The 16,208-nt window shown below is 36.7% G+C and overlaps 1 protein-coding gene across 1 annotated transcript; it reads right to left on the bottom strand.

The window, feature by feature from the left end:
- Nucleotides 1-647: 647 nt before the first annotated feature.
- LOC117319202 lies at nt 648-12,155 on the bottom strand. Its single transcript, XM_033874038.1, has 10 exons — nt 12,043-12,155; nt 7,842-7,987; nt 6,915-7,078; nt 5,979-6,103; nt 5,338-5,486; nt 4,983-5,043; nt 4,442-4,604; nt 3,782-3,911; nt 2,789-3,084; nt 648-1,692 (listed from the first exon to the last, which is right to left on the bottom strand). The coding sequence occupies exons 2-10, from the start codon at nt 7,918-7,920 to the stop codon at nt 1,654-1,656; spliced, it is 1,206 nt and encodes a 401-aa protein (XP_033729929.1). The 5' UTR covers nt 7,921-7,987; nt 12,043-12,155; the 3' UTR covers nt 648-1,653.
- Between the last annotated feature and the right edge of the window lie 4,053 nt (nt 12,156-16,208).

A 16,208-nucleotide genomic window follows, 5' to 3' on the forward strand; every position in this document is an offset into this window, starting at 1 on the left:
TATTAATTCAACAATCACTATCAAATTATGCTGAGACAATAAAATAGTGTTAACGTCGAAAAAGAGGTACAAATACTCCATAATGCTAGCTTAAAACTTGATGGTAAGCTGATTTAGCATGAACGAAAAACAAAATAGTTTAATGAAACTGAAATTTTAGTAAACCTTATATTTTTGTAAGTTTGAGTTTAATGTTTGTTTAATAAAAATGAAATTCCGAGTTTTTTTTCTTTCTTTTTTTTTGTTAATCTTCAGTTATCGAACAGTCATTTGTTATGCGAACATATTTTACAGGAGAAATAACACGTCAACATAATTTCATCAAGTGACTAAACACGTCGTAAAAAACAACATTTTATATGACTAAACAGGTCGTAAAGGATCAACATGTCAGCTCATTAAACAGATCTTAAAGGAGCAACATGTCAGGTGACCAAACTTGTCGTAAAGAGCAACATGTCCTTCAACACATGATACTATATACTTTCTCGCCCAGATGTACCTAAGCGGATATGAGTACATTGTATTCATAATGGACAGATGTTATATTGGTTGATAGATATTATCTATATCGGATATCACTGCAGTGAAACTTGACTCATCAACGTATACAAATAACATTTAGTAATCAAAAAAACACAATGAAATGAACTTTGCTGTCAGATTTTTTATTTTATTTTGATCAAGATTATTTGCACAAATGAACTGATATGTAATCTCTCCAAAGTACAACGTCAATCGCATGCTGTGTGCTAGATAACATTCCACAAACTAAATTGACATGGTAAAACTTGTGTTAGGTAGTGGAACGTTCATTTAACTGGTTAATTCTCTCATTAGCTAAACAGTTAAATATCCTCGGAAATATTCAGTTATACAGTTAAGACGTGGATTCACAAATTTGTTGGATAATATTTAAGACAAAAATTATTAAAATTTCACAAAGAAAATGGAATCCGTAAAAGGTGTAATGTATGATTCAGGATAAATACAGGAATACAATGTAAGAGTATCATTATTGAAAGAATTTCTGACAAAATTATTCCACAAAGTCAAATAATGTAGTACCTTAATTTTGAATGATGATTGCATTGATCATTGAAAACAACGGATTACAACAAATTAATTTTCTATAATTGACATTCCCGAATATATATAAATACATGCTTAAAAACATAAACCAGGCGATGTGATGAAAGAAAACATGTATCAGGCTGCCGTCCGAGTTAGACCTCACCGGATTCGGATCTATGGTTAAGGTATATTTGTTTACTTCCGGTTTTCTTTCCCCTTCCGACAATCTACGTTTTGTAGTTTCGTTGGTTCTTTATAGGCATGGCACACTGTATTAAACACAGTACGGCGCGAGTTATCTGATTTTCTCTTAAGGAGGTACAGAGGTGGGCGTAATGAACGAGATTGTTTTTCTTTTTTTCTGTCAGTGTCTGGAAATAATCAAAGTTCAACCACTCGTTCTTATCAACGTCAACTGGTTTTTATCAATACACGTTTCAAGTACCTTAACTTTATCAAAATCATTGATTGTTTTATATTGTAATTGCAAACCTCATAGTACGGTTTATACAAAAGTCGAGTTGTTCTGCATCTGAGATTTTTATAATTAGGGGAATATTAAAGATCTGCACAACCTTGTTAGTCCGAGGAACCGTATAACTTCCCGACATGCATCACCTGTAACAGGACAAAACGCTATATTAGAGGAGGGTTGAGATAAGGTTTCTAGAGGAAATTAAAATCAGCGCGAAAATAATATCCAACGCGAAATATAAGTAATGTACAGTATGTACCTCGGATGACAGCCCGATGCCTCCTGTGTTGTCGATGTGACAAAAAGTATTCAAGTGCAATTACACTCGTTGTGTTTTAGAATAAACTTTTTCAAAGAAAATCGAGAGGTCAGCTTGTGTCAAGTCAATTATTGTACAAACATTCGAATAAAGTGATAGCTAAACCAATACATGATTAGTCCAAAATTGTGGAGAAATAACGGCTTTCAAATGTTTAATGACAACGGTTGACGGATCTCGTCAATATCACATCTAAATATATATCAATAAATAAACACAAACTTTTCTAAGTAAATAAACTGTTGACATATGTATGTCGATCGGTTTTGACTACCGTCACCTTAATTCGTGACTATGAATATTTAATTTGTGCCGTGATTGTTTGCTACTTTTGTTCTGATATATCATATCTGATTCCATACACCTATTGACATATGTGTGTAATGGACATATGCTGTCGGGTGATAATGTATTCCCATATTAATCTTTAGTGTCTTTGTTTCCACCATCAACATCCGTCTCGCCACCATCACCATCCCCAAATCCTATCTGCAGTAGTGTTTTGTGTTTCCCATTAACCAGAGAAGATGTTTTGTGACCGTCATGTGATTCCTCATAATCATCCTCTACATCTGTAATCATAATCCGATGATCATCTCTATCGACTGCACAACTGGATATATTAGGTGTTTTACTGCTACATGTACAATACGACCTTCAATTGCACGTGTGACATTGGGATCAGAGGGGGCAATAAGGCCATCAACGTTGGTAACATTTTCATCACGTGATCTTTTGCCACCTGACATTTCGTCACGTGATTCAACGCTAGAGATAGACCCGTCCTCGTCAAACATTGAATCGTCGTTCTCGCTATCAGTTAGGACATCTGTCAAAAAGTTTCCAGACTTTGAGGATAACTCGACAGGTTTTATATTTTGTTCATATTTCGTCACTTCCGGTGATACCTGAACACTTACTGTCACTGATTTACGCCTCTGTGGCGTTCCTTCCTCTTCCGGTATAAACTGCATCATCTTTTGGTCATTCAGCTCGTAACCAGAAGGAATATTCAACATGGCGGACAGTCTACGTCCAACAGCACGAGCAACGTTGATGTTGCTTTTATCTCCTCTTGCCGCCAGGAGTCGCTGATAAAGATAACAGCTCAAAAACCATGACGTCACTAGGGTCAAGCATCCTAGTCCGGCCATGATGTAGATGACGTACTTGTTAATAGTGACGCTCTCATCTGTGGTTTCTTCCCGCTTTTTCTCTAAAAAGGGATTTTGTCAGATTTATGATTCTTTATTTCATTTTTTTCCAGTAAAATATCGAAACATATTCAATCTGCAAAAGTGATATTTTTACTTTGATGATTTATTCTATCAAACTACTGCTTACAAACGACAATGAGTAAAATTAAAAGCTAATTCGATATATTTTACTATAAAATGTAATGAGCAGAATATCTAACAGTATCTGGGTTTTGACCACATTCAACAGTAAAGAGTTACTTATGAAAACATTATTTATATTGATACCGTGACGACAATTTAACTTAAACAGCAGATTAACAATTATATATGCTAACGTATACAAGGTCTCCAGCCAGCCTTTTGGTCTATGTTTAATCAACAACATTTGTAAAATTGTCTGTTGACTGTTAATAACTCATTGAGAGGCCAGATCCAGGCGAACGGGTATACAGAATTTACAATTCTCTGGTGGGGTGAACTAGATCTCAAGATTGATCTGTCAAGTAGAACGAATGTTCATTTTGATAAACATCTTAGAAATTTTGTGTAAAGCCATATCAATACATATGCATTTACTATAGTATGGTATGCTTCTCTAATGCAATGTTCTCATCTATAAAGTTCTGGTTGCAATCTGAATATCTATATATATTTTTATATTTGAGGTCGAAACAATATAGAATAGCATGTTTATTTGTAATATAAATTACATACCTGTCCGTTTTGTATGAGGGGCGATAACTCGTATAGTTGTCCCACAAGTTATTTTGTCTACGTCTTTCTCATTTGAAGACCTTCTTCTCCTTTTCTTCTTCCCCCATCCGACCACTTTTCTACACACGGTCTGTGAGGTAAGAACAATAAAACAATAAAGATATATTAAGTGATACTAAATCAAAGTTGTCGCCCTTGTTTATCCAGGGTCTCACCATTATTTTGATATAGAACACTTGTCTCTGTTCATTGAAATATACCTGCAACTTCATCAGTCCCAATATTCTGTTTAGAAAAATAAACTGACGGAGAGAGCACAGCACATGATGTGTAACAACCCTTTTTGTTATCAGATGTAGGGAGTTAAATCGCGGAATGAGAGGAATTTCCAATAAGCTTTCATTTCAACCGAGCAGTTTGCAATCATCGGTTTAAAAGATGTGCGGCAATGTTTTATCTAGATTTCATTGTAAACGCAATTCCAATTGTTTTCTTGGAAATATTTTTACTTTAGTTTTCTATGTACTTTCAACACCAGTATATATCGCAGTTGTTAAATAATCCATGTACTTAAAAAAAATAAAGAAAAACCTGATGGCAATTCGAGAGACGTTTCCTGGGCCACCTGTGGCTGTGTGGGTCCCACCTAAGTATACGTACCGGCTCACAGCTCCCCTGACACACGACAAGTGTGCACGTGAAGGACATGTCCACGGAATCGGAAACCACGTAATTAGTCGGAATAAATGCTTTGAAGTTGGAAACGAGGCTTCCTTCATAATTGCGATGAAAGTTCGGAAACACTCCATCATCTTCTGCACATCTGTTAGGAAAACGAATGTTAGATGTGTTTAAGTCACATGATTGGTTAGTTCAAATTTTCAAGAATTTCTTTATGTCTCTTAGCGAGAAACACGTCAATTTTGAAAGAAAGAAAATCAACATTTAATTTAGATTTAATATATTTTTTTTAAGAAACCCTAGTTCAATAGTGCTTACCGTTCAACGGGTTGAATGAGAAACACAATTAAATATAAGATCCGTTCAGTATTTTTCTTTATTAGATACAGAAGAGCAAACATTAGCTTCATCCTTCTTGGTAACAGTGTGTTTAACGAGAATATTCCGTGGTGTTTTGTTTTGTTTGTTTGTTTTTTTCGCTTTTTTTTTTTTTTTTTTATTTCTCTCGTGTGTAATATACCTGTCGTGGATGATGTCGATCTCGGAGGCGGAACAGTCAGTGGCGCTGATTTCAAAGTCTTCTGTAGTAAAAAAAAAAACAACCGAGACATTTGATATAGCGGATCTCTCAAACTATGAACTGGTAATTTTAAAAAAAAATATACAAGTACACAAATACACAGTTTACCTTCAATAGCATTATAGTGACACACGATTTTTAAAATGAAAATAAAATTGTATCATAACAACATTGGAGTCCCCCAATCCCTACCCTCCCTACCCCATGTATTGATGCATATTCTGCTAATGTTGTAGAGTACGCTTAAAGTAAAGTATTCACGAAAAATTATCAAATATCATCATGGCCGACTTACCTCTGTATTGTTTGTCTAGCGAAACTTCCATGCGTAGTTCGTCACTAAGAATGACTGTCCCTTGGCTGACGTCATTAGAACGGTTAGATAGAATCTTCATCCGGGCAATTGGCTTGGTTGTTTTATTTATTCCGGGATTTAATTCTCCCCTTAATAACACGAAATGACAAGTCAGTATGAACATCGAACTTCTCTACACAGTAAACGAATTAGCCAAGCGGTAATCGCGAAATTATTTACTTTAATGCAATATTCTATGACCTCGCATAAGGAATTGTGTTATTCTTAGAACTTTCTAACACAAGAAGTATCCTGATGTGATTATATGGTGATTTGATTTAAGATTAATACTTGTTTAAAATATGGTTTTCTGACAAAATGATGAACACGTGAATCAATGAAAATCTCACTGTGAAGTTTTTTTCTGAACCATTCGTAAATTATTATTCAGAAGTAAAAAAAGAATACTGCTAGATTTTGAACCGAAATCGATATTTAGCAAGATTAGGAAAGAGAAATACATTGTACTTGATAACTTTTGAAAATGAAATAACGAAGATAACACATTCAACCATGCTATGAAAATTTGTTCATCGTCAAAGAATGAAAGTCTCCAGAAATACAGTTCCCTACAAACTTACTGCGGCATGATGATGTTTCCGACAATAATGTCGCCCATGTCCACAATGCACATGACCGGGATAACTTCATCACTTCCGGTTTGTATATCTGATCTCTCCTGTACGATCACCCGAAACATGGTATCCTTTTAACATAACAGAAAGTGAAGGTTAAAGGATGGACATTATAACTTAAACATGCATGTCATTCCATAAGACAAAGATCATTGTTTCAGATTCGCAAAGACAAAAAAGTACAATTGTAACAGAAAATTTAAAAGCAATCATTGGTTTCACCTTTTACAACTGCGAAAAAAAATGTTAATAAGTCAAAGAAAGTTGTCCATATGACACTGCTTGTATTCTAGATTATTTAGTATCACCTTATATTGTAGAGTAACACATATTGTAAGCTCATTAAGATGATTTAAAGGGCAATAACTCTAACCCGGTGTATGACCATAATGATGTCATTAATTCTAGCAAAGGAAGTAGGCATACGTCACAGGTAAAATGGCTGCTCTAAATGATCGCACTAGTTATAATAAAGGACTTATTTTCGTATAAACTTTAATGAAATCTATTTAAGACAGCAAATATTTTAGAAAATGTAAGTAATTGATAATCACTTGAAAATATATTATCGATATAAATTCACAGAAATACAACACAATGTATCCACGAATGAAAGGATATGATTTACTGGCGACATCAAAATACATTTTGTAAATAAGACTGAACCTTCTAATAATTTAAGAAATACGCTGTATGTTCAACTTAATTGTCGCAGAAAATGAATGACACGTAATTCATGTCATCATTTTCAACTTAGGAAAAGAATTAGTATAAGCTATTAGATTGTTTTACAATCGTATATGTAAATATGATTTGTATTGTTATGTGTGTACTTGAATGCTACAAATGTAATAAAATATTATTTAATTAAACTATACTTACAAGCGTTATGTTGCAGAGGTCAAAGTTGAACGTGTAGTCCCGTGACTGGGCGGAAGTGACGTGTTTACACTCCGTTCCTCGTCCCTGTATATATATGATTCCTCCTTCCCTGGTGTGCTTTGTGTTTATGACGACATACGTACTGCTGCATGACGTCACAGTTACTGGGAAACAGTGAATTTTAGGTTTAGTTATGTATAAATTGTACATTCTGTTCTTACAATGACCCACATTAGAACATTGAAATATCAGTCAACAAATCTGAGCTTTAGACCTAAACATTTTACCGGTAGGTCTGTAGTAAACGAACATCTTTCCCCAGTCTCTTCTTTGCTTATTTTCTTTCTGTCTTTCTTTCGGTAGTCGTTCAATCTGAACTGATTTTCTCATAACTATCTGTCGTCTATTTTATATGATGTGTTAACTTGGGCCTTCGTTGTACGAATGTAAAAGCTTTGTAGTAGGAAAGTGAATGTAATTATATAATAAAACAGCTGATTTGTATGTCTTGATGCTATCGGCAACACGTGCGTACATCTAGAAAATTACAATGGCCAAGGCATACGTTAAAACATATGAAATTTATATCATATACATATGTTTTGTAGGATATATGCATCTTACAATTACGTATACATAAAATGAACATGCATGTAATCCTTATTCTGTGCATACAGCAAACTACGGGGCCACGGTGGCCGAGTGGGTAAGGTGTCCCGACACTTTAACACTAGCCCTCAACCTCTGGGTTGCGAGTTCGAAACCTACGTGGAACAGTTGCCAGGTACTGACCGCAGCCCGGTGGTTTTTCTCCAGGTACTCCGGCTTTCCTCCACCTCCAAACCTGGCACGTCCTTAAATGACCCTGGCTGTTAATAGGACGTTAAACAAAATAAACCAAACCAAAATACAGCAAACTACACTCACCATTGGGGCTGAATTCTGAATGGACGGTGCTTAGTGACGTCATAAACAGACAGACCATCAAAAGGCCGGTCAATAGCATCCTTGTCACTTGCAAGGTCTTCAGGGGAGTCTTGATATATGTCTTAATTAGCAATCACTGGCCTGGCCTGTAACATTATAATCAAATTATAAAGGGACGCATGCGCAATAGCGGGTAATACACAATGTGTGTTCAGTAAAATATGTTATTGTTATATAAACAAACCCAACATACAATGTACGACTTATAGTTAGCGAATGTGTAATCATTGCTCGCTTGCGACTTTGCTTGATTTTTCGTCCCTTGAATACACCGGGTAATTTTGAGGCGGGATCCCCTAGTAGTAGTTGGTGACTACCTTACGGAATAACATACCAGACACCCGTCTGATGTAATCAAGAGCAACTGGAGTAAGGTGTTTTGCTAAAGGATACAGCCATGACAGCAAAGATCGGCCAAATTCACAGCTTCCGGAGAAACACAACACGAAACGGTTAGAGAGCGTTGAACAGCACACCTCTGCTATTCACCTAGGGTTACTTGGGCGGCGCCGAATGAGCTATAGCGGCCCCCTCACCTGAGGTTACGTGGTCGGTACTCTAACCGACTGAGCTATAGCGGCCCTCTCACCTGAGGTTACGTGGCCGGCGCTCTAACCACCTGAGCTATCGCGGCCCCCTCAACTGAGATTACGTGGCCGGTACTCTAACCGACTGAGCTATCGCGGCCCCCTCAACTGAGATTACGTGGCCGGTACTCTAACCGACTGAGCTATCGCGGCCCTCTCACCTGAGGTTACGTGGCCGCCGCTCTAACCGACTGAGCTATCGTGGCCCCCTAACCTGAGGTTACGTGGCCGGTACTCTAACCGACAGAGCTATCGCGGCCCCCACACCTGAGGTTACGTGGCCGGTACTCTAACCGACTGAGCTATCGTGGCCCCTCACCTGAGGTTACGTGGCCGGCGCTCTAACCGACTGAGCTATAGCGGCCCCCTCACCTGAGGTTACGTGGACGGTACTCTAACCGACCTAGCCATTGCGGCCCTCTCACCTGAGGTTACGTAGCCGTTACTCTAACCGCTTGAGCTATCGCGGTCCCCTCACCTGAGATTACGTGGCCGGTACTCTAACCGACTGAGCTATAGCGACCCCCTCACCTGGGGTTTCAATTTCAATTTGTTTATTCAGTAAGCCTTACGGCTTATGAGATTCATGACATATAACATGATAATAATAGTACACAATTGATGCAGCAATTAACAGGAGTGTGACAAATACATATAAACGCACCCTTACAAGGATACCTACACAGTTACTCACACATGATCACATCCTCACGGGTACGCATGCGCACGCATCCTCGCCCACGTACACTAATACACATACATTATACCAATCAGTACTTGTAGTGAATGCACAAGAGAGTAACATGGCTATACATTGCCATAATATTATAGATATTAAGATGTACATAGACTCATCCGACCAGTGCTCGAACACAAAACATAGTTTTTTGTTGTTTTATTTCCAATACCTATTGAAAAGTTAAAGTTTAGTTGTGATTATACAGGGCAGACTTACCGTTAGCAATTTCAAGCCTATCACCGTGACTTTTGCAGGTTGGTTTATTTTTGGCAGCAGGTCACATGACACCTGTGCAATGGCGGGTATTTACGTAAGTACAGACCAGTGCTCGAACACCCCTATAAAACTTTTGTTTTCATTTTTTTTTTTTTTTTTTTTGTGGTAAAGTCGGTTATATTGTAATGTACATACATCCTTTCTTAAAAAGATATTGTTCAGATTATCAAACATCCCGTTGGATAAAAATAGATCGGAACACAGCGGAAGCTGACATTTTGGACCAGTGCGCATATCTTCCGATTCAGATCATAGTAGCATTGACGAGTAAAGATGTCCCATACCTATTATATTTTGCTAGAAATGTCAAAACTTATTACTCTTGTCTACATCTTGTACACAGCCATTGGTACTCGTCGACAATCAAGCTAAGGTCAACCTTTGTTTGGACAGGTGACGGTAGACAATCGTAGTGGTACCTGCTGTCACACCCAACCCAGAATCTGTCTTCGTCCGTCATTTTGATATTTTTTTCAAAACTGTGTCAGATCTACATTTGAATCATTACTTTTCTTTTGAATTATGTATTTTGCTTTAATTCTTTCAAAATACAGATTTTTCCATGAATACTAACCTTTCCGGAAACGATGTTTGTTTGATGATATTTGATTGTACACTATATGATGACCATTGTCGTCTGCTCAAATTTGGATTATCGTCCTTGATAGAGAGCTATCGCTACCGGAGGTAAGAAAGTGCTGTTACACCCCATAATACTCATGTGGAAAGAACGGACGGAAAGTACGATTTAGGAAAGGAGAAGCAAGAATAAACAAAGTGTTCGAGCACTGGTCAGTATAGTCTAGATAATATTTTTCAAGATTTTCATCAATAAATTTACCTAAATTATGATGCATCAGAGCGTTGCTTAAATGCAAAATGTATAAATTTCCCCAGATTATTCAACTCCTTGACATTATTTACGCTAAGTAGTTGAACAAGTCTGAATACACTAGGTTTACGAAAGTAGTATGGCTTCAGGTATTTAGCACGTAGATTTGAATAAAAAAGACATTTAAGAATAAAATTAAACTCGTCCTCAATATCACGGTTATTACATACCGTACACAATCTATCTGATCTAGCGATATTCGTATATCTTCCACTTTCTACATTAAGCTGATGTGAGGACAATCGTATTCTTGAAATACTTTTCTTATATAATTTATCAATAGGTTTTCTTAAATAAAATTGCAGACCGTCATTATCTATCAAATGTTGATACAAAACACCTTTCGGAGAGTTTCTAATATTTGACAACATTTCATGTGTTGGTTACGTGGCCGACACTCTAACCGACTGAGCTATCGCGGCCCTCTCACATGAGGTTACGTGACCGGCGCTCTAACCGACTGAGCTATCGCGGCCCCTCAAATGAGGTTACGTGGCCGGCACTCTAACCGACTGAGCTATCGCGGCCCTCTCACATGAGGTTACGTGACCGGCGCTCTAACCGACTGAGCTATCGCGGCCCCTTGTCATTATTGTACACGCTATTACTAGGAAAGAATACAAAAGCAAACTGATAGTATACATCGAGATGATACTACAGAAGACACGCGGGTGAAAACACATTTAGATTTACTCACCAATACATCGCTCGGTACCAAAGCCATGAATCCCAGAATGGAAGGCGGAAGACACACCGATTTGTTTATTACGTATTTCGATCTATGTAATAAGTTTGAAATTTCATATTTTCAACATTCCAATCACTATTCAAAAACATTGTTTGCAAACTCCAGAAAAAAATCTATATTGCATAAACATAATACACATATGTTTAGTGGTTTTTCTAGTGTAGAAAGCTTCCACGGCTGCTGACGTAGAACATAATTTTTACTTGGCCTAGTAAACTATGTTTGTTTGAAAGATTTGAATGCGAGTCTGATTGTAGTAGCTGGTAGCTACCTCACTGTACAGTTAATGGGAGAACCGTGTTTTCCAAGTGTAAACCGTCTTCCGGTGAAAAAAACAAAACAACATCAGCACTGAACAATCTTATCTCAGCTTCCCGAGAAACAAACCGTACCGAAAAATGCCCTCTATGGTTACGAGTCTGTATATATTGAGATACCAAAGACTCACCGGTCAAAACAGTTTCGTCCTAAATCGTTTACCCATGTGATATATTACGATATAAAGGCACGGATACACACGCATTCAATTGTTATAACAGGGTTTAATTGTCGTATAAACAATGTTAAATGATAATACACTCGTGTGTTATATCATTACTATTATTCTGTACCAAAACATGTAACTCACTGTTTCAAATCCTTTTTGACATCATTGCATCTTTTCTTAAGAAAATGAAATATTGTCGATATAAATAATGTGTTGTTTTCCCGTGATCTCATTGGACTACTGACTTAAACATAATTTAAAATGCAGATGTTTCAAATTTCAATAAAATAATTTCAATCTAGTCATAGAAGGAACAGCTGCAGATTGATACAATGCGTTAAGTTTAATAAGACTATATAATATATAAAAACAAGCCATGTATAAAGATAACATTCGAATTAAGAAAGCCTACCTCCATCACCCGGACTCAGTCGCGCGCCATCCGCCTGTCGTCTGGTCCCAGTAATCTGTTACCCTATCTTACCTGTAATTAGCAGTGTGTAATCCACGTGCAGACAAACTTCAGGTTTTGATTGGTCAGAATTCCTGTGAAGACGTCACACCTATGCCGACATTATTAATTCATATGTACATGTATAAATTTATACATTTAGTAAACATCTTTTTTTCGTACTGTCAGCGCGATCAGACATTTGTACATAATAAGATCATACTAATTGAATAGAGTCTATGTAATTAGGTCACCGGTAAGATAATCAGTCTGTTTATCTACCGGCCATCTGGCTACCCTGACCTCTACGACCGAAAACACTCAAAGATAAATTGATGATACGATACCAGAAAGTATATTTTGTCGTATACGAAGAAAACAGAAAACATAAGGAATGATAACTGAAAGTCCCAAAAATCATCACAGTTATACATATATTACCCTGATATTTAAAAAAAAGTTATTCATTTGCAATTTTAATTGCTACTCTGTTATTTCACCTTCGATAGCCAAGGGTGCTGGTATTCTCCTTTAAATAGCGACGTTGCTGTTGCCACTGAAACATCATTGTGTAACATGTGCGTGTTTACACACCTAGGGCAGCTGAGGAATTCTGGGATTTCGTTTTTCAATGATAACGCCATAACTGGTTGACGTCACGTGAATGGTGATGTAAGAAAAGAAACAAATGCAATCAAAATATTGTCATTTGAGATTTTTTTCGTTATTTTTTCTTCAAGCATACATTTCACAGACAAAGGGAATTATTGCATTATTCTTTTTAAATCCATTACTCTAATAAATCTCTTGGATATCATTTCAGAAATGTCCAATCGAATAAAAATTAGAGTTGAAATGTCCGTTCCTATACGATACACTACAATGTTTACATGTAAACCGCAGTTTATCGGTATGAGCGGAAATCACAATTTTAGTTTTTATTAGATTTAGAAATATCAAAGGTATACACTGTAGTAAAGAAGAATTCCAGTGTCAGTATTTTTGTTCTTTCCCTACAACACTTGTCCCTAGACGGCAGCCAAGTTCTTCTGAAGAATATCAGGGTATAAACTTTAAACACAATTCTTGCTTACATATATCATAAGACAAAAACGTTCAAATAACAAGATAAATGATATATTTACAAGACAACATTACGATGTCAAAAAAAGATTTTTTAAGTTAAAATTTTAAAAATAATGCAGTTTTATCTTTGATACAATTTTGATAAAGTAAGTGGTCAAACTGACTGTAACTGTCCGCTAAATCTCCTAGAAAGTGGTCAAACTGGAAGTAATTGTCGACTAAATCTCCTACTAAGCGGTCAAACTGGCAAGAACTGTCCGCTAAATCTTTTAGCATGTGTTCCGGTACGAGAGCTAGACACAGGAATACATACGGAAATGTCTATTTCACAACTTCCGGTTTAGGTTGTGTTTTCGCTTGTCCCTTTCTTGTATTTGGTGATCAGTGACGTCATGGAAAAGGAGAGAAGAACGAAAATAAAACAGAGAAGTGCTCCAAAATTAACAGGGAACCGACATGTACACAAATGTGCGGAAAATCGTCATCTGGAAAGATAAACAGAAAAAAACAACATTTAAATTATCGTTCTTTCATCTGGGTCAACAAGGGTTATTTATAATATATATAACTTGTTTCCCAATTGTAAAATCAATTACGTTTAAAAAAATTAAAATTTCACAATGTCAAGCTGATTTTTGTTTTTGATATTATATATTACACGCGATATTGAAAACACCACATGACTCATCAATGAATCATCAATGATTTTGAAATGCTATCTACAGGTACAGCTTGATTTATTACCAAACGAAAGTAGTAATATATTGTTTCATGATCCGTTACAGAATTAAGTCTGATCAAAATTTCGCCAATACTAAACCGAAATTGTACAATGAAAAAGTCGGACTGGGGTTATCTAAAACCGATTGTGTACATCTGGTTAGCCACGTGTTAGCCTTCCTTTTTCACGAACAGATATTTGATGATTTTATAGAACATAATATAATATTCCTTGTATTATAAACAAACCTTTTTCGTCAATATTAAGCCTGTTCTCAACACTAATGTTCATGTTTCCATGCGCAGCATCTTCATCAGCTGCACGCTTGTTCCGCATACTAAAATGCTCGTCTAGGTCTGTAATACGTTTAACTCTTATCTGGTCTCCTCCGTCGTCATCCGCCAAATGCTTTCGTCTCCCATAGCCAGCCTCGCCACCAGCACAGTCTGTCTATAGATATATAACACAGTCATCGCACTAATAATTGACTTAGTGCCAAATATCAAACATATTAGCGTTGTTGATTCCAGTGCCCAGTTTATATACCCAAATTTAAACGGTGTATATTTAAATGATCAATTAAGCGTTCGTCTCGGGATAGAATCACAATGAAATTGATCAAACTGCTAGACTTTAATCCCTTTTCTAGTATTACATGTCATAATGAAGTTAATTTTAGATATTAGAATTTCATGTCTGTAACTAATTATAGGATTACGTCAGAAAAATCTACGAGATTTACGAAAATTTCACATTTTGTCATACATACCTCAGAGCATGCGCCAAAACAAAGCTGAAGCGTGCAGGAGAACGTCATGTCAACAATTCCGCCATTAAGGTCGGTCGTTCTAAAAGCGCCAAATGTAGTGCATATAACCCCCTGTACAGGATGGACAAAGTTCGGGAACAACTCGGTGTCAGTAGAACAACTACAAAAAGATAGTTTATAAAGTAATATTACCGGGCGGGCTAAATGGATAGACTAGGGTGTTTGATTGAGACGATAGATTTATGTTAAAACTGAAGAAAAAAAAATCATACGAAATTAATTCGTTATTTTACCAATGGTTACCTCATTTATAAGGAGTAAGTAACCAAAGAGAATTGTCATGTCTGTTTATATCCGAGTTCCCCTATCTGTCCATCTCACCCGTCCCTCTTCCCCTTTCCCTCTATCCACATGGCCTTCCTTAACTCCATATAACCCCTTCCCCGTCCTTTTCCACTCTCTCCCCCTCCCCCATGCCCCTCCTCCACTCCCTATCCCTCTTCCCTCATCCACTCGCTCCCCTCTTATCCTTGCACTTCCAACCCCCACCCCTGTCCCTCTTCCGCTCCCTTTCCCAACCAGACACATCTATAACTCATTTCCCACTTTGCCCTTTGTGCCAATATACTTACAAGTCCTGTACGATTTCTATTGTGTTAGCGGAGCAGTGCCTCGCCTTTATGTCGAAGTCGTCTAGAAGAAATAAACGTACAGTAGAGTTCCAATGTTCTGGTTCTTTCGACTTATAATTTGCAGTAAGAATAAGTTTGAAATAACAACGACATGACCAATGAATCGATGTCGTACAGGCACTGGACAGGAACAGTGAGGTCACTTCCGGTTTGATAGTTTCTTCTGTACGACCACTGAGAAGGCTACAATGAAGAATGTACGTACTAAGACAATAATGAACAGAATAGCATATTGATTATTTTCGACTTATCAACTCAAACAATTAATCTTAGATATAAATTATCGAATCAGAGGAACTAAATAAATAAATTAACGATTTAAATTACAAATTGATGAAAAATCAATTTCAAATGTTGCTAAATTAAGACTGAAATATCATCATATGTAGCTACCGGAGTAGATAAATTGTATCGCTACCGGAGTTACTTAATGATAAAATGCTGCTTTGGTCGATTTCATGGAGTGATGGATTGAGTTGCTGTCAATGTTGATATTGTCTCAATAGCAACTTAATTCGTCATCCCATGAAATCGACCAAAACAACATTCAATATCTTTATTTCAATTAATACGATTTTTTCCTAATAAATTGAAGAAGTACAAGAGTTCAGTTACAAGAACTTGTCCAAGTTTGATGGTTTGTGTCACAACAAAGCCGTCACAAGATTATCAGCAAACAGTATTATTAAGACAAAATACGATTTTGCAACACATTTACCATAAAACAATCTCAAAAATAGCATAATTTGATTCAAATATTAATTCTATCGTTGAATACGAAATTTAAAAACGCTCCGCCAGCTGCGTGGAAGAATAATTACTAGGCTGTGTTCTCCTGTTTTCTCCCGTTTCGATTCGA

The sequence above is a fragment of the Pecten maximus genome, unplaced genomic scaffold (assembly GCF_902652985.1).
Source record: "Pecten maximus unplaced genomic scaffold, xPecMax1.1, whole genome shotgun sequence".
Classification (NCBI taxonomy): Eukaryota; Metazoa; Mollusca; class Bivalvia; order Pectinida; family Pectinidae; genus Pecten; species Pecten maximus.

Bases quoted from the DNA above. Each gene is read 5' to 3' on its own strand.
- LOC117319202 (XM_033874038.1), bottom strand. From the start codon at position 7,920: ATGCTATTGACCGGCCTTTTGATGGTCTGTCTGTTTATGACGTCACTA. The intron at 7,079-7,841 runs GTGAGTGTAGTT...ACTGTTTCCCAG, and splicing joins TTCAGAATTCAGCCCCAATG to TAACTGTGACGTCATGCAGC. The intron at 1,693-2,788 runs GTAAGTGTTCAG...GTCCTGTTACAG, and splicing joins AGAGGCGTAAATCAGTGACA to GTGATGCATGTCGGGAAGTT.